We start from the raw sequence: 22,929 nt of genomic DNA on the forward strand, positions 1-22,929 counted from the left end.
GTAGTGTGCATTCTCATCGAGTAAGGACTTTGGCTGCGTTTACTGCTCATAGGAGAGCGCTTTTCGGGGCTTGGAGTTCTCTCTGTATTGATTTTCTCTGTATCTACGAGATGATCTTGGCTATGTAGCACTACGAAAGATGTTACTACACGATTGATGGACCTCGAGGTCATCTCTGCACTATTCACATTCTTGATGGATGTGCTGCTGTATGTGACCAGACACACAAGAAGAAGGCATATCCAAGCCAGAGGTCTGAGACCTACTATTGCTGCGACTCGTCTAGCCTCTTCCTGATTTTCTGTATCCCGTGAAATCTCACAGGGTGTTTTGCACGTCTGCCATGTGGTTGTGTAGATGCAAGGATACAATACAATTCACGACATACAATTACCAACACCAAATGTCATGGTTATCACAGCTGTCTTCCATGTATATCCTAGAAAGCTTGTTTTGCTAAGGGACGAACGACAGTAGAGAAAAAAACGCGAGATCTGCGAAAGAGGCTTCGCAATGGTTTTCTCCATTCGGGTTCATTGTAATAATGTCTTGGTCAGATGCGCGAGTACGGTGTACCCGGCTGGCCGCTTACCTATAAACCGTTCTATGGCTGGAGTAGGTCACCTAGGGTATGAACCTAATGTTGGATTTACGATACAAGTACCTTGTTCATGGCATTGTAAAGCCATGACCATGATGCAAACACGCATGTAATCCAAGCGGCGGGCCCTTGGCAGACACGAAAAGGTCTGTGAAGAGCCAGAAGGAATATCAACGGGCGAGAGGAATCCGAGGCTTGTTTTGCTTTGTCTTTGCGCACCAGCACTGCGCATCGTGTAATTGCATGTAGTGATCAGATCATAGTGTGTAGCCGGAGCGGAATTGTTATGTTGCTTAACTCCGCTCTTCGGGATCAGAATATTGAAGCCACACGGCAGAAACCAATGGATACTGTCCCTTGTGGTGAGCTTACAATGTTGATGTCTTACTACGCTTGCCATGCTTCCGTCCCGTCCTCGGAAAGCGGATAGACGAAAGGCAAGGTCCCAGAGGAGCCTTGCTGCGGAAGTGAGACCGGTTGTTGAACGCCTGTGTGCATGGCGTGTTGTGGCTAACTGACGCTGACCATGCGGCACATACATACCAGTGTACATGTACCTTGGCTAGCGAAGGACATCCGCAATAGACTTTGCGGAAGCCTTAGATCTGTGAGTCTCATGATCAGAGTCCATCTGGGTCAAGAGAGAAATAGTCAGGTAGCCTTTGTGGAGCAGATGCACAGGGGTTTTGAGCCAGCCATGGTCCACCAATACTTCCAGGCTCTGCAGTCGTCAAAGAGACTCGTGCAACAAGCGCAAGCAAGCGCGAGTAGGCCGCAGAAACAATGGCACCACGCATCCATGCATGCATGGATGCACGCAATAGAGAAAAAAGAAAAAGGAAAAGCCCATGCATGCGGACGACACATTGCAGGAGCTGACGCGCACTGCGAAACTTCCCAAAAGCCTGCATGGGTTGAACATGTGCACGCGCGCGTGCTGTCTGTCCGGCGGCAGGGATCGGGCAAGAGAAAGTAAGAAGTGGATGTGGGGCTTGATGGCCTCGCCCTTGGGGCAGAATTCAATTGCTGCTTACTGCAGCACACCATTTTGCAGGTGACAGGCGAGCAGGCCAAGAGGTGGGACAGATGTGCTTAGAGTGTAATTGCTGCTCCTGCTGGTGTCATGTGGGGGATTCGGGAAGGGATAATTCGGCGACTTGGCCGATGCAAAGAAACGAGGGCCCGTGCTATTCGGTTCCATCGTGCCTAATAGTTGCATTGTTAGGTCCTAGTTCCTGATATATAACAGATTGGGTTTGGTATGATGGTCCAGCATCCTGTACTCCCTGACTTAGAAAGAATTAGGGGATAGAGTGGTTCTCCTTTTCTGTACCTGTTATGCCATCTCATCGGTATGTCAAAGGTTGACTAGTCCGAGTTGTGCTCAGGGGGAATCGAATCGAGAAGGAGGCTCAAATGAATACGCAAGATCAGGGTACAGCACTGTAGTGTACCGTATTGTCCGTACCCAAAGGTATGCTTTCCGATGGGGGGGCAGTCAGAGTAAGTGGGGAGGAGGATTTCCCATGTGCGTCGATCGGCGTTCACTGCAATACTGCAAGTGTCTGCAGTGCGGCATCGATGGAACATCGCCCTTCAAGGCCAAAGCTTTCACTTCAACGCTACAGTACAGTGGACACAGCTGTACCGCGGCGTACGCACGCAGCACGTGTAAAGTGGTACCAAAGTAGAGCGACAGTCTGGCAATAAATAGTACGACGATGAGGCGTACGTCTCCACCATCCCCATCGCTAACATCACGATCAAAATCAAGCATCCATCAAGTTTTCCTTACGGGAGTTTTCGCGGTCTGCAGTATTGCGTCGGAGAATATATTGCTTGGGCACGTGCGCAAACGGTGGTGCATGTCGTTCGTCCATCGACGCTTTTTAGACCAACACATATACGTTGGCTTGGTGGAGCATAGCATAAGACAAGGACGTTGTTACGGTATTGTCAGCAACGTCGTGTAAAAGCGAAATTTCGTAGGCGCCGACCGATCATGGAACGCGGTTCGTGAGCCGACGAGTAGGATTCGGAAGCACGAAGGATTGACCTGGATAATATTCCAATGCGACATCAGCAATGGCCCCTTTTCTTTCTTTATCGATTTGCACATCTCAACGGTCCCACCGGTGGTTGATCTCTATGATCATCTTGAAACAGTATCCAAGGTCAACAACAGGTCTCGAGCCCAAGTTTCTCCGTTTCTGGATTGCAGAAAGATGATGCGTTTCACGGGGCGGAGAGGTTGTTGATCCCTTGTGGGTACGATACAAGTACAACCACTATGCGGCTGTGCGGCATGATCCAGATTGGGTGCTTTGACAGACACTGAAGACCAGATGTAATTCGTGACCTGCAGTGAGATGTTTCGGCTATAGAAGTAGAGAGTATGGCGATGATCGCCATTATATGAAGCTACGGTGAAGTAGATGGCTATGATCCCGGAGTTGACGGGGCGTCGTCCTTTCTTCGTCATGGGCATGATCCTCGACGCAGGGAGGTGAAACCGCTACACAAGAAGAAAACTAAAGCAAGAGGCAGACCTGCGGTTCGGCTGCATACAGTGAAACGCTTGTCATCGACACGTAAACACCAAAATTTGAGTGACAGCCACAGACACGAATCAATCGTCAAAGTGAGCACCTTTGGACGCCCGCGGCTGCGACATCCGGCGAAGCATAGGTTGTCGGGCTTATTTGGATATTTATATTCACTGCTTCTCAATACTAAAACTAAGGGACTGCCGGGACGGTCCCAAATTACATGTGGGCTTCCAATCACTCCTGGTCTACCAATCGTCGTTGTCGTCCTCGTCATCTGTAAAGAATTAGTACTTGTCACATGACAACATGCACATGCAGATAGACATGACTTACCGCTGTGGCTGACCTTGCTCTTCCGCGCAGCGAGGGCGCTAGCCAATGCACCAGCCAGCCCACCAGCTGCCTCGCCTCCGCCGCCTCCAGCAGCAGCAGCTGGAGCACCAGGTGCGGCAGACTCGTTACCGGGGACCAGAGCCGCACTTCTATCCTTCTTTTCACTGTCCGACACTTTCTTGAGTCTGGCTCCTCCGCGAATGTCCGCCAGCAGGCCACCTCTTTCGCCACCTCCAGGGGGTAACTGCGGTAGAGGCGGAGCTGCAGGTGCGTCTGCGGGAGCACGACCCGGTGGGAGTGGTGGTGGGGGAGGCGGACCGCCAGTGCCGCCTGGGGGCAATGGTGGAGGTGGAGGCGGTAGTGGTGGACCACCGCTCGAAGATGGCGGCAATGGTGGAGGCGGTGGAGGACCACCGACTGAGGGCGGCGGGGGCATAGGTCGGCTGGAGGTTGGAGGCAAGGGTGGAGGACCTGGAGGACCACCAGGACTCTTCGGTGGGAGAGGAGGCGGAGCTGTATGAGGCGTCGACGTGTCCCGCGCGGGCGGCGGTGGTGGGACAGGGGCTCGAGATGGGGGAGGTGGTGGTACAGAGCCCGAAGATAGACGGTTCCCACCAAATGGCGGCGGAACGCCAAATCTGTGGTTAGAGTCGTCTTCATTGGGAGCTTTGGTAGGGACTCGCGGCGGAGGTGGAGGAGCAGACGGAAACGGTTGAGACTGAGAGATGGCTCTCGTCCTGCCAGGTGGGGGCGGCGGCTGATGTGCGAATTTACCAGCATCCGCCAACGGAGGAGGTGCACGGAAGCGTGGTTGTGCAGGAGACGGAGCTCTTGGTGGAGATGGCGAGGGCGAGGGAGGACGAGGAGTTGAAGATGGCGTAGACACTGGCGGAGCTCCAGCGCGTCTGGATGGCGGAGGCGCTGGGGGAGGTCCACGTTTCCCACTGCCGCTGCCCCCGGTGGTTTGGGGAGAGAGGTTGGCCATTCGCGAGGGTGTGCTCCCTGGCGGAGGTGGAGGCGGAGCTCTGGACTTGCGCTCATTCTCGGCCGCCTCGTTCGCCTTGCTCTGCTCAAGGTAGGTCTTGATGAAGCCCGAATGTTCCTCAATCTGATCCTCGGTGATGCCCATGGCTAGCAGATCGTTCAGAACATTCTGCACTGCAGGGTCGGTCAGGTCGATGGTAGACGAGGCTCTAGGGCGGGTGGGCTGTGGGCTGTTGATGGTGACCTCTCGTGGGGGAATGATTGATTGGGCAGGAGGCTGGTGTGAGGCCGATGTGTGGCGGTGGCCTGGCAAGAGGTTTCCGATGCCGAATCGATGAGACTTGCCACCACTGCTGTGCACGGGAGCTGCTGCAGCGACACCTCCACCTCCACCTGGAGTTGCGCCCAATCCAAAGGGCTTGTTCTTTGTGTTCTTGTGCGCATTCTTCTCGCGCTCGTCCATCTTCTTCTTGAATTGCTTCGCCTCCTTCTCATCAGCAAACGACAGCCCAGCCATACAATTTTCCAGCTCAAAGGTGTGGAAGAAGGTCCTGTCCTGGTTGTAGGAGAAGGAGTCGTATATCTCCTGATCCCAGAGTACGCCGCGATTGGAGGGCTGGACCAACATGGTGTCAGTATGAAGAGCATTGGCTCGACTGTCTAATGTGTCTTACCGATACGTCAACCAGCTTGATCCAGAAAGTATTGCCCACGAGGTCGTTGGCGAGCACAGCAGCGCCCTGTAGACCGGTATAAGTCCATCGTTGCCTGTTTGGATGGGCAACGTATAGTTTGGCGACGGCGACGGCGTGGATCTTGTTGGATGCCTTGGGCACCGTCCGCTTGACCGTCTGCTTGTCGTCGTCGGAGAGAATCGAAGGCATTGTGTGAGGTGATGAGGCTGTTCCCTGAGTTGTCCTCGGACAGGCTAGCTCTCGGTGGGATCACGTGAGCCTGTGTATCTCAGACAATCCTTTGACTCGAAGCCTTCGTCATGTAGATGCCCCGAGAGTCGGCGCCTGGATGTGTTTGTATACCAGACCAGGTTGGATGGTTCTGGCGCATCGGTAGCAAGCTATGGAGGGGGTCGGACCCAAGTCGGTCGCAGCCAAGAATAGAAGCCTTGCGTCAGACAACTGCTGAGAACCCAATCAACGAAAGGGGATGAGAAAGATGACGAGTAATGATTCAGAGGTCAACGCAGTGATGTCAAATATTGTATATCTCAATTGAGGCAAGGTACAGGTAACTCTGCGGTGATGTAGGGCAAGGGCTATAGGGCACCTTCCCTCCCGAGCCTCCCAAGTGTCTGTACCTTCCGATTACCTTACCATTAAAGCCACGACGTTGACGCAACCCAACCGGCCCGCTTCGGCTTCCGGGCATCAACGCCAAGATTTCGGGGGCACATCCAGGCTTTCGACATGAGGAAATGCTTCTGACATGGCTTGGCGCAAATTACACTTGTTGATATTGGGAACAGCATATTGCTGCCGTGATATTCTACTCAACCTATCAGGCGCTTGTTCAGATATAGAGAGTAGTCCGCAAACCATGAAACAGCCTGCAGCTCAATGGGATCGAGGAAATGGTCATTTTTGGTCGCTCCGGTGACCTTGCTTCTAGTAGAATCCTTTGTGGGAAAAAAACCTCAACATAGAAAGACGCCCCAACGCTTGATGACCATCGTGAATCTCTCTTCTTGCTATCGCCGAGAGCCTGTTTGTCATGAGCGCTGCATCTTTTCGTGGCCCTTGCAAGGCTAGCACCTGCACGCAAAACTGCATATAGTGGTGGACAGCGAGTCGCCTGCTCATCACGGCGCTCGACACGGTCCTTGCCCATGCCACAGAAAACCGCCGAAGACGAAAACCACGCTCAAATGTCATCAATGTCGACGTCGTCTCCGCTGTCGTCTGAGTCGTCCTCTCCGAATTCCAGACCCATCTCCTCTTGCTCGCCACCGTACGTGTCCGTCTCGTTGATCTTGGCCGTCTCGGGCAGCTCGCCGTAAGCCTTGAGACTACGTGCCTCGTCGGCGCTGTACTTGAGGATGACGTCGCCCTTCTCGTCTTGGTAGTCTCGGAGCGAGAGGAGAATGATGTCGCCTTGGTTGATCCAGACCTTCTTTCTGAGCTTGCCGCGGATATGTGCTAGTCGCTTTGCGCCGTCGAAGCAGAGGGCCTCCAGTCTTCCGTTACCCAGCATCTTGACGACCTGTGCGTACTCTGTAGGCCGTTTGAATTAGTCGCTTATGTGATTCAGGAGCGCTGCATGTAACGACCGCTGGGCCGTCGACAGGCTGGAGAGGTGATGCGTACCTTGTCCCTCCTCCTTGAAGGTGAGTTCACGCTTCTCATTGTCGTTCTCGTTCTTTCCTCTTCTCCTGTTCTTTCCTCCCTGTTGTCACCCGTCGAGTCAGCGCACAAGTCCCCTGGCCAAAAAGTAGACAATAACTTGGTGGGCGAGGGATATGATGGAAGTGATATGATGAAAGTTCTGACAGGGCGCTTACCTTTCCCTTGTTCTTAGGCATGGCGACGGTCGCTCTGTCTGCTTAGTCCAATAGCGTGCGGCTCCGTTGCCTTTGACGACGAGTGTCTCTGTTTGCAAAAGATGTGTTTTTGCGGTGTGCAGTTGCGAAAAGAGAGTGAGGGGCGCTGTTGTAGATGCACAGATGACTCTGCCCAGGTGCGTCAGGGTGGGGTTTCACTGTCATTGGGCAAAAAGTTCCGCCAAGACATGTCCCGTCTTTGTCTTTATTCGCCGCCTTTGACCTCTCCGACTTCAAGCTTGTCATACATGACAATATATCATTCATCGAGCTGTTGGCTCAATCCGCGCAATGTCGAGACCTTTTGTCAGGAAATCCCTCAGTATACCAGGCCATCTCTTGCCTCACTTCTCTATGCGGTTTGAACCTTCCCCGAAAGCCATGAACTGCACCACCCTGCCAGTGACCGTAAACATCTTACATGAACCCACACATCCCTTTTATATTCCCATCCAGCGTCGTTATGCTGCATGGGACCCGGAAAAGTTTTATTGGGTGATCAGATGTCCCGCCTCTTTGTCCAAAAAGCGCACTGTCCGTACCTGGGCTATGAAAAGGGTTCGAGAAGCCTTTCTCTCGGAGCTGAAGCGTAACGGATTCGATCGCTTAGGCACGCGCATGCAAGCTGCACATGACGATGCCGGAGCTGGCATCAACACTGTTGATCAACTCAAGGGTGCTATGTGTCTCTTCATTCGTGATACTGCAGTGACCGCTCCTATCGAGGAGATCAGGCGGCATTGCGGCATCATCATGGAGAAACTTCTCACTTCTCAGTCGCCGCGCCCGTCTGGTTCTCTGAAGAAAAGATCGCGCAACGATCCACCACGTTCGAGTCCGGTTTCTGTACCTTGGGCTCAGAGACAGCCCCATGAGTGAGCACAAAGTCTGTCGGAGCAAGTTGACCTATCCTGATGGCATGCGCCGAAGCTGAGCTCACTTGAGCGCAAGCTCTGATGATCTGCGACGTACCCACTCGTGTCGAGTCTTCGGCTGAAATGCTGGGATTTCGTACGCCTCTTGTTCCAAACCTTGAGTGCTCTGAAGTTTCGAGCTTTGAGCTGTGTAGGTGCATGCCACTATAAGCACGTTCCCTTGATCGAACAAGATACGGGGGACTTTCACCAGACCATACTTCTGCTTCTGCTCAACAGTATCTCTCCAGATTGTAAGACATCTCCTCTCACTTTCAAAATGCTCAGAGAACACATTTTGTATGACCAGAAAGTTCTACAAGATATTGTAGTCTCTCTAGTTAGTACGTGCTCAATAGAGTACGAAATGAGTACATCGAGGACTTGCCGGGATTGCATATGTGAACTCATAAACTTCTTATGCTTCCCTTGACAGGTCTCTCGCTTGACCAGTCATGGCTCTGCCCGTCTCTTCTTCTTGAGTGCTTCAAAGCCAGTCGCCTTCTCCAGTATATTTCAGAGGAGTATGCAGCTCTGTCAAAAGCACTACAATTACGATAAGAGACATCAGTTGGTCGCCGACTTGCCCAATCGAGCTACATTTCTTGGGACGACGTCGCTCCTCTCCAGCGAACACCAGTATTCGGCCTTTGCTTTGGCTCAACTGGCGTAGACAAGGCCGCAGACAAGAAGGCAAGAGCTTCTTCAGGTTGGAGAGCAAATACCAGGCGTCGATCACGCCAAAACGAATGATTCTACGTGGCATCTTGTCTTTCTGATCTTCGTATACAGAACAAGTCGTTTCTTGACAGTATGTCAACGGAGCCCACGACGACGGAGCTCGTTCCTTTGGTTCATTGGTAGCGTTCCATCAGAAGTCATGAATGGACTCTGTAGACTGTCCACTTAGACCGATACCACCGCAGACTTGGAGGACCTGCCTGTCTTTCCAGTCTAGCCCCAACGTGCCGTACCCAACGACACAAGCTCCTTGGATAAGATCGATGCATCAGTATCATGAGAGAAAAAGGGAAAGCAGACGTAGACGATATGCCCGGAATGTCTCTCGTATAAACTTCTCGCAAAAGAGGCGTCAACAATATGTATCTCGAGAAAAGTATCAAGGAACTGGGCTACACTTTTCTACGACATGCAATCTGTTGTTGTTATAATGCTTCTAAGGAGAAAGCCCTGGATCACAAGAGACAGCACGCCAGACCAATTCCAGGGACTCGCGCGAAAGCCACCGCTCGACTATGCTTCGATCCTATCCAGGAGAAGAATCACTCGAGGACAGCTGCACGCCGAGTAATCCCACCACCACTACTTACTGTCATTCCCACTGCCAGGTTTGCAAGCCATTGCTCGTTCACAACTACGACGAATGGCAACAGAGACAGAAGAACATGGTGAAGTAGACTATCGCATCCATGCAAGAAATACCCGCGAGAACGACGAGGACGGTCCCACAGGCGATCTTCCACCGGAGACTGGCCAGGGGATGCTCATCAAGCATAACAGCGATGAGATGTCATTACTTTCTAGTCCGCACCCGCACAAGAACGAGATACTACCGCGTCAACTTGCCGAAGTGCTTGACACGGGAGTTCTATCTATACTACAATCGCTTTACGAAAAGACGGAACAGAGGTCTAAGCATCTTGCATCTCTCTCAACCTACATCTTAGAAATATACATAAAACGGTCTCAAATCGAGACTCCACCAAGATTAATCATACCCTTCTCTAACGGATATGTATGTACCTTGTTTCCCACAACCAATGCAACAGAGGGATCCCTTCATGTTCTCGCGTATAATTATCAGCAGTGACAAGCAGAAGATTGTGGTTGATATATACGCCATGTTAGACTTTTGCCGTAAGGTTTTTCCTTTTGGACAGGGTATGTGTGTACGTGTGACTACGAGTAAGCAGGTGCTACCAACGATCAAGGATGCGAGAACTCTGGGGATATTGGGGTGCTGATACAATACATGAGATATCACTTGCTTCTACTGATCGGAGTTGATAGGGACTCTGAAGGAATCAGGCTATTCGATCAAAAAAGTCGTGATGATGATAGTCCCAATTGTCGAGTGACGAGCCTCGGACACGAGCGCATAAGTGCTTGAGATTTGTAGTCTTCCTCTCACGTGCAAAGAGAGGTTCCGAAGCATAAGGATCAGGTGGTCTTGTGATATTGTAATTCACGCTTTGTGTGTTCGTTGATCTATGTAGCTATAGGCAATCTAAACCTATCGAAGCCTCTGAATCACCCTGCTCCCTTTCCTTGCCCTCAGTCAGACGCGTGAAGATCATGCAAGTGTGAACCGAGAAGGCTACGGCGACAGTACGATCCCGTCTTCGCGGCTCACGATGTCCTGAGTCGTTTCTCGGGTCTTTCCTGCTTGGACTCTTCGCTGACTCTTGCTCCTCTCCATTGGGGAACGTCCTTGAAGTCATGAACATCTGTGTCTGTGGATAGCACGACAATGTTATTGTCGTGGGACTTTGATCCGCGCTGCTCTGCTTCCATGGTCTCTTCCCATGGATGAGGTTGGCGCTTGAGGGAGAAGTAGAAGCCTTTTGATGGAGGCTTCGTGGGCTTCTTTTGCTTCTTGTCTTCGCCTGCGGACTTCGAATCCGCCTTGGATGCCGAGACATCGTCCTTGTCTTCTTTGTCGTTACTGACGCTCTTTGAGAGATTTTTCTCGATGGCTTTGGCGTTTCGCTCTCTTGTCGTCGAGGAGAAGAAGCTGCGGGACCACCATGACGTCTTTTCCTCATCTTTACCCTCACTCTTTTCCTCCTTGGCGTCTTTGGTGTCGACCTCCTCATCGGATTCCTCAACAGCCTCGGAGAAGGCCCAGATTTCCTTTAGCTCACCGCGTGCAACTGCGGTCAGCCAGATGCTGATCAAGACGCCCGGGACGAGGTATAGCAGTGCAGGCTGAGCGTGATGGTACGCTTGCATGATGCCAAGTGTTGTACACATACCAATCACATAGCCCACAATGGAAGCGTAGAAGTATGGCTTACTGAACGTAGGTATGATAGGACGGGCTGATTCTGACGAAGCTTGACTCGCAGATCTGGCAGGCAGCATCGATCGACCCATCCAGGACGTCGACCAGAATCTATTTCCCCATTGGCCAGTGACAGGTAGGTATTTCGCCTTATGTATAGGCTTTTCACTCGCTTGGGAGTGTGTATCCACTTGGTCGGCATCGTGATCGACCAGGCGAGAGTTCTTCTGCTTGCCTTGCAACTTGAGGTAATGCATGTACAAGTCGAACCGTAAAGCGAGTCCGATGACTATTCCTGGAAGCACGATATCTCCCAGGCCAAGCATTGCCAATTTCCGGACAGTGTCACCTTCTTCGGCAGGTCTTGGAAACAGTAGTTTGATGGGAACATCCAGCTTTGTCGCCACCGTGACCATCATGGGAGTAAAGAAGACAAAATAGATATCATAGAAGAACAAGGCGATCAGGATCAATGATCCGGTTCCAAATGTTGTGGGAGACATGAGCTGGAGTGCGCTGTAAGAGAAGGCAAAGCCTTGCAGATTCGTGAGCCACCAGGTACTCGAGATGAAGTACGAGTATGACACTGCGGCAAACCCAACAAGTGTACAAAGAATGGTGCGGATCGTGAGGTTGACCTTGAGCGAGCCGATCTTAGGGACACGAGCGCGTAGGCGATACTTCGTGCTCAGTAAGTGGCGCAAAGACCATAAAAGGTTTGTCGCAGATGAGGGTAATCGCACTCGGCCAATGATGCCAGGCAAAGGTGAAGTCCTCGAGCATATCTGAGCTTGCGAAGCCTCATGGATTTCCACCATTCTCCTCCGAGAGCCCTGAGCCTTCCACACCGTGCCATCGTCGGCATAAGTGTCTGGCCAGAAGAAGGACTCTGCGACAGCGGTACCATCGTGTATCAACTTTGCAACACTGAAGATGGCGATAGCGGAAAAGTACCAGCCCAGGACTTTGTTGATTATATCCGCCCCCATCCACTTGATGAGGAAGTACAATCCGGCAAGGGTAGAGCCTGCAAGAACAGGGAGAACAATAGCGTCGCTTGAACTTAGACCCTCCATCTTTTGAACCGCAGATTCATCATCGTCGTCATCATCGCTCTCATCATCATCGTCACCTTTCTGCTTCTTCTTGCCTTTCTTGACTGGTTTAGCTGCTGTTGAAGGGCGAACCAAAGATGCATGTGCGCCAGTGAATATAGGAAAGAGGGCAGAGACAATAAGATGAAGATACATGGGAAGATAGGGTTGAATCTCTGCGAATGCATATGCGGCTTGACCCAGCATGGCAGACACGATGCCAGGGGCAGTGCTTTCCATTGTGTTGTTCATACTTGCCGAATGAAGGAGACCAATGTCCTTCGATTTCGAGTGTGGAAGTTTTGGCTCGATCCTTACATTGCACAAGTGTTAGAACGTGTCGATCGACAAATCTTGGTGATGAATATGTGTTGCTGTTTGCTTGAGAAAACACAGAATGTGGGGTCGGTTCGTGAAACGTGGAGCATGTCAACGCCAAGCGGGTTTCACTTATTCTAACACATCTTTACCCATCTCTGGAAACTTTCTGGAAATGCTGAAACATTATGCATTACGAGCCAGCTGAAGGCATGTACTGTTGTATAACGAGTTGCGTTCGTAGCTTGTCGTAGGGGCGCAGTCGTTCCACGCTTAAAATTCTACTCGTTGGCTATTGCAATACTTCATACCTAACAAACAAAGTGGATGGAGGTGGCCATATATTCTTCCACACTCCGACAATAGATCTATAAACAAATGGCCATTTCATTCACAAGAAGACCAAAAATTCTCCGAACGCCATGCGCCTTCGCTTCCGCCCTCTCCTTTATACATCTCGGAACCGCGACAGGTTATGATCATGATGCTACCCCCACCCCCCGCCCATTACTATGGCTGCTTTCTACCTTGGATAGGTAGGCTGCCGACGTGAAATCATGTGAGGCTTCGAAGGACGGACGACTCCGCTCATAATCCACGCTTAATCGTGGTCGCTCGAGTGGCATGTCATTCACCGCTAGGTTGGGAGTCTCCCAGTCTGTACGATTGGAAGCTTGCGGGTACGGCGGAGCAGGCTGCGGATATGGCGGTACTTGTCGTTGTCCGTACTCAAATTCATTGGATGGGCGTGATGTCACCTGGCCAACGGGCGGGAACGACATGTCATGGCCTGTATAGTCAGTTCCATCGCTGCCATTATGAGATCGAGGATTTCTCGTTGTGACAGTCGCACCGATAGACGGGGGGTAGATTGGCCGCTCTTCATCCATAGACATCATGTTTCCCGAAAGTTTGCGAGGGTCGCTTGGTTTGCTGATCTCTGAGCTGGATGCCGAGTCTAGCATCTTGTCCAAGGGCATTGCCTTGGCCTTGTGAGCTTCATTAGGATCCACATCCTTGAGGTAGTCGAAGCGTCCTTGCCTCAGCTGTTCGCGTACAATATCGATATCGCGAGGTCTGAATATTTTCTGGAAAGCTTTAGCGCTGAAACGAGGTAGCAGGCAGATGATGACAATCAGCAGGGTGACTGCCCAGAAGCTGAGACTGCCATAGCACTCTGCACCAGAGCCATAGAAGGTGAAAGCTCCAGTAAAGGAAGAGTATACTCCGGTCCAGAAGAAAATCAGAAGAACAGAAATTGCCGAGATGAGACACATGAACCAATCCCAGCGGTACGTGTTGAGCATGATGTAGACATTGACCACAATGACCGTTGCATTGGCAATGTAAACACCGATGCGTTTGTAATCATTGACTGTGCGTCCGTTTTCGGTGTTGAATGTAGCTTCACTGAAGAGCAAGTAGGGCATGAAGTAGCAAATGGCGGATTGATAGAGACCATCGAGCATGTACATCCTGAGGTATTGGTTAGCCACATAACAAGGTGACTATGGACTTGAACAGAGGGACTCACCAGAATTTGAGTTGCGTCCATTCCTTTCGCTCGATGCCTCGTCTATAGAGCTGTGGTACAGCGAGCGAGACTTTGTCATCTACGTCTTGATCAAGGATGCCCATGAAGATGACGGGCAGCGATGTGAAAGCCAGGTTGTAGAGCAGGATGTATGTGTAATCGAAAATGTATGAACAGTCGAAACTGGCGTAAATCTGGTACCAAAAGAGTGCAAAAGTCCAGATGATGTTCTATCAAAATTAGCATGCGTTTCGACATCTGCATTGGTGCTCTTGGCCAACATACTTTGTAGAAGAAGTTAGCAATGGTTTCCGCAAGTCTACGGTACGACCAACGGCCGTGCACAAGGACAAGACGTGTAAGGAATCTGAATTGACCAATGGCATAGTCAGAAGACATGGCTGCTTGCCGACCTTCCTCACCCACGATACCAACACCAACGTGGGCTTCCTGGATCATAGCAACGTCATTGGCACCGTCACCAATGGACAGGGTCATGACATCGAGACCATGTTTAACCATTCCAACGACGGCAGCCTTCTGACTAGGACTGACACGACAACAAAGGACAGATCGGCACTCCTTACAGAGCAACAAGAACTTCTGCTTGACGGCATCGTCCAGTACAAGCTTGAGGGAGTCTCCGTCAATGACGAGAGCATGAGTTGGAGCAGGTGGCTCGTGATTGTGTTTCGCAGCTTTCAATTCCTCGTTGGAGCCGGTCTTGCCGAACGTGGCAAGGTGCCTGTCCAGCTCGGCTTCCGCAGCAGCGATGCTTTCGTCTTCAAGCTTGATGATGATGAGGTCCATGTCGTTGTCAAGGAGGTTGCAAGAGAAGCCAATGTTGATAGCTGTCTCAACTTTGTCACCCGTCAGAACCCAGAGTTTTATTCCAGCTTGTGCAAGTAAAGCAATAGCATCAGGAACACCGTCCTGCAATCTGTCCTCGATAGCGGTTCCACCGATAAGCGTCAGCTCGCGCTCGATTGCATCAGACACGAGCTCAAGTTTATCCTCACGGTCTGTAATCGCAGCAGCAGCCAAATCATGCTCCTTGTTCCAGACTTGGTACTCTTGCTCGCTGAGCTCTCTCTGGGCGATGCAAAGTGTTCTCAAACCTTCACGGGCAAACATCTCGAGATGCTCGGCAGTGACCTTTCTCAGCTCGGGCTGCTCGCCAGCCTTGAGTCGAGAGTAGATAATGCTGTCGGCGCCCTTGCAGAAGAGCATAATCTTGCCATTAGGCATTCTGACGATGGCGCTCATACGCTTCCTAGAAGAGTTGAACTCTAGGATATTCAGTATCGTGTACTCGCGTTCTTCACCCATCACGTTGATGATGATTCCATCGTTGGAACGTCCGAGGACAGTGAATCCGCAGTCTCTTGCAGTCGCTACCAAAGCAGCTTCATCGGGAGATTGAGCCTTGAACTCGATCTTTGGCGGGTCTCCAGGAGTTCGTTCGGTGACAACGGTGTGGGCAAGCGCGAGGACTAGCATGAAGTGCTCCGTGGCTTCCTGTTGTTCAGGACCTGATGCACCAGCGAGATCGGCGACATAGTCTGGAGCAACAAAGGTGACTTCGTCGTCGACAAGGTAGGGGTTGTCGTGGATGTTGCGAAGGGCCTCGATCATCTTGACTTTGTGGGCGGCTATTTGAATCCTCATTCTCGCACCTTCTTCGTCTGTGTCGATACCTTCGCGTTTGCGCATGCCTGCTAGAGCCTCGGTGTACGCCTCGCCGTAAGGCACGCCATTGATGGTGACTTTCTTGAACTCCATAACATTCTGGGTCAAGGTACCGGTTTTGTCGGAAAAGATGTACTCGATCTGGCCCAAGTCGTCGGAAATGTTCCAAGACTTGGGTGTGCAGGGGTAGTCCAATTTGTCGTAGTACATGTAGGTGTCACTGTAAATGAAGAAAGCCTGGGCTGTGCGCACAATTTCGAGGGAGATGTACAGAGAGATGGGGACCAAATTCTGGAACAGAATGATAGCTGCCCAGAAGGTGATGAGACCATTGACGCCAGGGCTGCCTCCGTAGGATCCGAATTCGTAGAAGTTCAGGGATTGGTCTCCTTCGCCCCATGTGTGTCCTTCCACCACGGCGGCGACGAGGCACATCAGGAAAAGGATGATGAAATTGTAGATGACGTTCCAATTGAGATCTTTGGACATTCGCGCACGCTTACTAGGCGTGATTCCAGAATTGAGCATGATCTTGGTCTCCTCACCGGTGAAAACAACGACACCGAGGACCCATTCGGTGTTTCGGATAGAGCATCCTCTGAGAAGCAAGTTGTTGATGGAAATTGGCTCAGCCATCTCCACTGGTTCCGAATTGAAATCTTTGTTGTCGGCTTGCCTCCAGCGAACGACTCCGCTGTAGGAATACAGATTGGCGTGTGGTGGCTCACTCTCCAGAACAAACTCGGCACGCTCGCAATCGCGCGCTCGCTTGACCTTTTGACTGCAGTGAAGGGCTTGGCGCACTTTCAGGTTGGTCTCACCATCAAGGTTCTTGGTTTCGACGTAACAGGCGCCGTCTGGGTCAGATGTGGAAAGAACGACAATGTCAGCAGGAATTGCTTCCTCGTTATAGAGACGTACGAAGTCGCCGACTTGTACATTCTTCCATGTGTCTTTCTTGAAACGAGCGTTATTGGTGGGTTTGCTAGGATTGATGATGCTGCCGTAGAAACGCTTGGGAGGTGTGACGTCCTCGAACATTGGATCCTTGGGCACCTGAAGAGTGCTTCCGATGGCCAGTTCCTTTTCGTTTGCTCGGACGTGATCGAGATTGGGAGAGGGAACAGGGGTCATCTCCATTGCGCCGTCCTCTTCTCCTATGCTGCGGACTGATTGCATCGACATGCGCTGAGAAAAGGCGGATGAGCGTCTTGGGTCTACACCATCATCGAGCCCTTCGGTGCTTTTGGCTCGTGCCGCAGCAGCCTTATCCTTTTTGGAGCTTTTCATGGATTTCCACGTTGCGGCAATCATCCGACTGGTTGCCTTTTTGAACTTTCGCCATGGCGAGACGTGATCTTCAGCCGTGTTGACATTTTGCCAATTGACCAGGCGATGGGCAGGAGCGTTGTTCAGCTCAGTATCGAGAATAGTACGTCGCGTGTCTTCGATGGCATCTTTGATGGCAGTGATGACAACAATGACAATCAAAGGCACAGCGGCAAGACCGGGATTAGACGCGCCAAAGATGGAGAAAATCTGGAGGGAAATGATCAGGAATTGCCGGACACGGCAGGACTCGACGGAAAGGACAGTGTACTTACAGAGAGGATGATGATAAATAGAAAGTAAATATTAGCAATATTATGGAATTGGAACCAGATGTTCTTGGGGACGAAACTGATGGGGGTGTATTTGGCGGTCCTGATCTTGTTGCGGACGTATTGGGTAGTGGGAAGGCCCTCTTCGTCTCGCGCATCGTCAGGCAGAGGCTGGTTGAAGAAGACACGACGAGCGGGGCCAGTGGTGTCGCCGTCGACAGCAGGCGTCTCGTCCTCCTCGGGGATGGCAGTGGTGGCAGTCATGTCAGTGGCTCCGGACTCCCTCTTAGCATAGTCGCTGCCTTCAGCGCGGTGACGAGATGAAAGCCGCCTGAATATGGATTGACGCTTCTTCTTGCCTTGGGCACCCGTCGCTCTCTGGGTGGCCCATCGTAATCTCTTGACCGGAGCTGTGTCTAGTGGGTTGCTCGAGGCCTCACTGTCTTCCATATACGGTTGGATCGCCATTGCGCTGCGTAGACAACAACCTCGACTTTGAACAACAGCGGCGTGGCTTCGCGCCTACAGCATCGAAGGGAGCGCCAAGAAGGCGTATCGTCGCAGATAGAGCGCTCTCAATTCCGGGAGGCTCAAAACATATGGCACAGGCTGATCAAATGCGTGCACTGGGGTACTCGACGACGACGCAAGACGCAATTACCAAGATGAGAGGAGGCGATTAAAGGTGTGGTAGCTGGGTGGGCCTGATCGATGCAAGCGAACAACAGCGACAACGACAGCGAGGGGACAGGAAAGCGGAAACGGGCAGAAGTGGGCGCCGAAATTTGGTCGCTCTGTCAGCAATCGAGGAGGCGGGCAAAGGTATGAAAGACGTCAACGGCAGGGAGCGGAACGCGGATAAGTTACAAAACAGCAAGCACGTTCGCTAGGTTCCTCTACCAAAATGTAACTTTTTTTTTTAATATCCGAGTGACTGCGACTCCCCTTGTTCGGCCATGGTCGGCCACTGGGGAAAGAGGGAACATCTCAGACTGGAGCTACAGTGCCTGGTAGTTGCCTACCTCACGGAGTACACTCACTCGACGGACGGGCGCAATACGGCGGCCCTGATCAAAGACATCACCGTACGCTACGCTGCGAATCATGATGGCATAGGACACCGTTACGTAGTCACTTTAGTCGAACTCGACTGCATGCACACTGCGCGCTGCTGCTGAACATCATCTCGCTAATAAAAACGACGATTACAGCGAGATGGCGTGGGCGTTGCTACGCGGCTTGTGAAAATCAGTCCGTTCGACTTATTCTGATTGCTTTCCCCCCTCATACTGCATTGACAATCTCCCCGAACGCGCAAATTAATGTCATCAATAACCCCAGGTCGCAGTTAAGATAGTATGGAGTATCAGGTACACAAGACACAAATAGATATTTTCCAGATCCTCCTTGGATTCCGCACTTGTTCTACTGTAAGGTGTATCCGACTGCGCATTGCCTCCTTCTAGGTCATGGAAATACCGTACCACACGGTATCTTGCCTGGTTGTGCTATACTTGTACGCGGTACGGACTGCGGGTATCTTCATTCTTAAGTCCGCAGTGGCGTCCACTCCCGGATGTTCGGATCCTTACCTCTCCACTCCTGAGCTTACTTTTCAGGCCTGACGCGCTCCTTAGCGTCTATCTACGCGCTACGACGGGTCGCTCCTTGTTCTTTGCGAGGTAGGTCAATCGCTACCTGGAAAAAACAGTGCGCATTCGCATCTGGCGTAACGGCTTCTCTGGCATAGCTCGAGGATTACTTCGATTGTTCTCGTACTAAGCAGGACTGGTTCTTGTGAGATGATGCGCGCGTGGTTATATGAGCTCCGCCTCACCAGTGCGATCGCGTTTCGACTATCAATGCTGCTCGTTTCGCTTTGCGTTCGGCGTGATATGTTTCCAGAATGCTCGGCTGTTTCGTGTTGCATTACTCGCGACACGAATACGTGCATCAGCACAACCTTGCCGAGACCTTTTATTTTCATAGGGGTTCTTTACAACAATCGACACCCCAGCCCTGCTCTCTGCATCAACACTTCTAGCGGCACTTGCACAAGCACCGCAGGTACCCCTTATTCTGCGCCCAGAGTCTTGATATAGACGTGTACTTTTCTGCACCCGCTAGGGGCAGATAGCTAAAATGTTTACGGTAATAATATTCTATGCTTCATTCAAAGCGACTCAAATCATGAAATTCATCTCATCTCCACATATATCATTAATGCTGGCGTAGCAATAAATCTACCGCCCGATCAACTCTCAGCCCGTTCCCCATGTCTGTCAATTTCAGTGCTTCTGTAGCTTGCGATGCTGAGAAACCCATGGCCACGATCTTGGCAACAGCTACGTCTGCTGTGTTTTCAGCAACGCCTTCGAGACTTAGCAAGCTTAGCCTGTTGAATGTATCAACACGCTCTTCGATTATCGGACTAATCTTTCTCCCTGACCAGAAAGCTTGGTGATGCAGGGGTGAGCCCGATCCCTCTCCATGTGAGACCGATACAGCGCTGTCGCGACGCGCACATATGCTCATGGCACGCTCGTTGCCCATGCTGATCAGAGGCAGACTTTGATATTTACTCGAGTTGCGCGATAGCTTGATTTCGGCGGCCAATGACGCGACTCTCTTGCGGCCCTGATCTTTCGTGTCTCGTGGAGCTGTGTGGCTGCTTGATGAGGCAATCGTAAGTCGTTCTTCGTACAGTCGTGCCACTGGCTCTCGAAAGAAGGTGCGTCTACTGGTGCCAGCTCCTGTCAGATTCCAGTCCGTCCAGCCGTTGAGCTCCGCCAGCTTTAGGCCTGAGTCGTTTGAGTCCTCAGAATGTCTTGCAAGTTCTAGCACCACGGCAGGACCAAGGGTAAGGATATAAGCGATCCATTCCTCCATAGTCGCTTCCTCTTTCGCAAGGTCACCGCTTTCGACCCCGGCAGCGTGAAAGATTCCGATGTCTCGGGCTTGCTCAACCTTGTCGTGATAGCCTGCGAGCAGAGCTGCGAGGCCGTTCCAGAGCTCGGCCATGTCATAGAGCTGGGAGGAAGATAGACCACTAACATTACCTTTGGCGAAGTATTCAGGAGCGTTTAGTAGAACGCCACCCATTTCAAACTCCAAATTGATATTGATAGTGGCGGCACAGTCATCTTCATGTGCAAGTAAGCCTCCTTTGAGCCAGTCAAGCTGGCCGGTCACATCGTCTTCTCTTCCTTTGTCACATCCGAAGATCTTACAGAAGCACCACACCCGATAGAACGCATCGTCGAATCGTTTCGCATTGACGTCCCTTTCCGAGGTAAGAGCAAGGACAGTCTCATGGCGGAGAAATGATTGACAACGTTCAAGTATGAGCGATTTCAGTTCCCTGATGATGCTTCCGTCGTTCCTGATGCCATTCAGATAATTCGATGGTGAATTAACTTGTGAATTGGTCCAGAAGCAGTCGTCCGAATCAGCGAAATCTGCCATCGACCATTCCCGCAATTCCCACGCGGCTGATGACTGCTTCTGCAACACTGCTCGCAAAAGACCAATTTCGTTGGCTCTGTAGACACCATACATGCCTTTATTGATGACAGACATGGCCTGCAAGTCCTGTATCGTGGTCAAAGAAGACATGATGCGAACCAGGATGGCCTCGGCTTCGTGGGATGGTGAAACAGGTTGCATCGGGCTTGTGGGGGCCGTCTTTAGCGAAGAGATGGCCGAAAAAAGAAGTGACATCTGTGCAGAGGACAGCGACATCTCGGACTCTGGCGCGCAATCTACCCTATGCGCGGCTGATCTTGTACTGCATGTACGATGAATCTGGCCTGGACTTGACTTGTTGTACGTGTCCTTGATCGCCGGCGTGGACGTCCGTCTTGTCAGTCCGTCCACAGTCACTTCAGGTTCCTGAATTCCTCTGCTCATGTTGAGAAAAGAGGCTCTCCATTCCCTTTTACGAGACTTTTTGGGTATCGTGGGAGCACGGGTAAGCTCTGCACGAGCCGGAAGTGCATGCTGATCTGTCTCGTACTCCGAGATCGTTTCTAGTTGCTTCTGCAAATCAAACACAGCCTCGCTCAAGGTTGGACTGGATGGTCTTCGAACTTCGAGATGGCGTTGACGAGGCAGAGGCTTGCTCTGATCATCGAACACACCAGCGAAAATTGGAGACATAGCCGCAAATCCAGAACCGGTATTTTTGTCTAGATCAGACAAGATAGTGGTGATATTGGTTTCGTCTTCAACACTGGTCATGGAAGAAGTCCGGCTATATGTCGAGGAGTTTTCGGAAGCGATGTCGAAGCTATCCCTGGACAGTTCACTAGTTGTTGTCGACAGTTGACGCTTCTGCATTGGCTCAATGCTGTTGTCATTCCGGAATGCAGGATGAATATTTGACCTTTGTGCTAAGAATGGTGTATGGCCGAGGCTAGAAGCCAATGGTGATGCAGTCTGTGATCCGACAACCCCATACCGTTTCTCCTCAGATTCGGTATGCTGTGGAATGACGACAGATAGGTTCGGTCGTGATTGGTACGAGCGAGCTGCGGAGTCCCAGATCGCGGTGCCATCTCGCCAGACGCCAATTTTGCTTGACCTCGGTGGCAGTGCAGGCACTTGATGATCTCTGGCTGTCGGGATCCTATTCCAGTCACGGCTGTCTGGCACATCTTGTATCGAAGATCTGTTGCTCTGTAGACCTTGGCCAATCGCAGTCAGTATCTCGTCATTCGGCGAGGTAATCATTGCTTGATCTAAGGGAGACATTGAGGCTTGTGGAGAAGGAGGCACAGCATGTAGTATCGTGCCCTTTTCTTCCGATCTTGTTAGTCTATCAAGTCGTCTTTTCCAAGACGACGGCTTGGTGCTTTCTCTCTTCGGTGGGGCCATTGAGTCTACGGGGAAAGGAGTAATGATGGATTCGACTGTCTCGATTCCGCGGCGACTGAAGACTGATATGCTTCTTCTTGTAGGGAACTTCGCATGTTCCCAATCAGTAGGACTATGGTTCACTTGGGATGATGCCATCACAGGGTCACAATCAGGGTGTGTGGGGTATAAAGGTGAATCAAACGGCGATTATCGATGTTCCATGTGTTCGAACTGTCGTCTTACAGCGGTGATGGATCAACCAGAACTGGAAACCCTGACACAGGTCCAGACTCCGAGCATACAACAATCAATCGGGGCACGATAACAGCACATTTTGACAGACCGTCGGAAAATCAGGATACTAGACAATACACTTCTCGAATAATGCCCCCTGCGATTCGGAAGTAGTTGAGGGGGCGCTTTTCGGACAAAGTTATTCCTGGCTCACAGTCAGGCTGAGTAGTACAAGGGTTGCACCACGGAGCTGTTCCAAAGATAAAAAGTAGCTTTTACAATGATCCTTGTAAGCGACAAGTACTGTTGGACTCACCTCAGCTGACGAAACGGCCGATAACAGCAACAGACTCCTCATGGATTGGTAGAAGTGCAACCCGACGGAATGGGACGAGGCGTCCCGAGCGGACGTTGTTTCTTTAAAAAGGTATGGAGGACTGGGCAAAGTCGGACAAGGCTTGTGAAGTTCGCCGGTATACCGCTGTCTACCTAGGTACTCCAAAGTATACTTGCCTACAGCTGTAGATACGACTACTGTATAAGCCCTGAGACATACCTGCATCAATACTAGAGAAAGTGGCATACGCATTGCACAACGACTGATAAGAATGTGAGCTATGATGACACAGAACAACCGTCTTC

At 51.3% G+C, this 22,929-nt stretch overlaps 3 protein-coding genes across 5 annotated transcripts; all 3 read right to left on the minus strand.

Annotated features, from left to right (window-relative positions):
* Positions 1-10,305: 10,305 nt before the first annotated feature.
* Positions 10,306-12,306, minus strand: AAFC00_001480 (uncharacterized protein; the record flags this gene model as incomplete). The annotated part of the gene is made up of 1 exon (XM_069340676.1): positions 10,306-12,306. The coding sequence occupies one exon, from the start codon at positions 12,304-12,306 to the stop codon at positions 10,306-10,308; it is 2,001 nt and encodes a 666-aa protein (XP_069204146.1).
* Positions 12,307-12,851: 545 nt separating this feature from the next.
* On the minus strand, positions 12,852-17,664 carry AAFC00_001481 (uncharacterized protein; the record flags this gene model as incomplete). 2 transcript variants are annotated; one of them, XM_069340677.1, is made up of 5 exons in its annotated part: positions 12,852-13,162; positions 13,226-13,848; positions 13,907-14,136; positions 14,192-17,134; positions 17,200-17,664. In XM_069340677.1, the coding sequence occupies 5 exons, from the start codon at positions 17,662-17,664 to the stop codon at positions 12,852-12,854; spliced, it is 4,572 nt and encodes a 1,523-aa protein (XP_069204147.1). The 2 variants fall into 2 exon arrangements, with proteins under 2 accessions (XP_069204147.1, XP_069204148.1); XM_069340678.1 differs by having other exon boundaries at positions 12,852-13,848.
* A 1,752-nt stretch (positions 17,665-19,416) lies between these two features.
* Positions 19,417-22,209, minus strand: AAFC00_001482 (uncharacterized protein; the record flags this gene model as incomplete). 2 transcript variants are annotated; one of them, XM_069340680.1, is made up of 1 exon in its annotated part: positions 19,417-22,209. In XM_069340680.1, one exon carries the CDS (start codon positions 22,207-22,209, stop codon positions 19,417-19,419), a length of 2,793 nt encoding a protein of 930 aa, XP_069204150.1. The 2 variants fall into 2 exon arrangements, with proteins under 2 accessions (XP_069204150.1, XP_069204149.1); XM_069340679.1 differs by having other exon boundaries at positions 19,417-21,948.
* Positions 22,210-22,929: the final 720 nt, after the last annotated feature.

The sequence above is a fragment of the Neodothiora populina genome (assembly GCF_041146345.1).
Source record: "Neodothiora populina strain CPC 39397 chromosome Unknown canker_contig_12, whole genome shotgun sequence".
Taxonomy (NCBI): domain Eukaryota; kingdom Fungi; phylum Ascomycota; class Dothideomycetes; order Dothideales; family Dothioraceae; genus Neodothiora; species Neodothiora populina.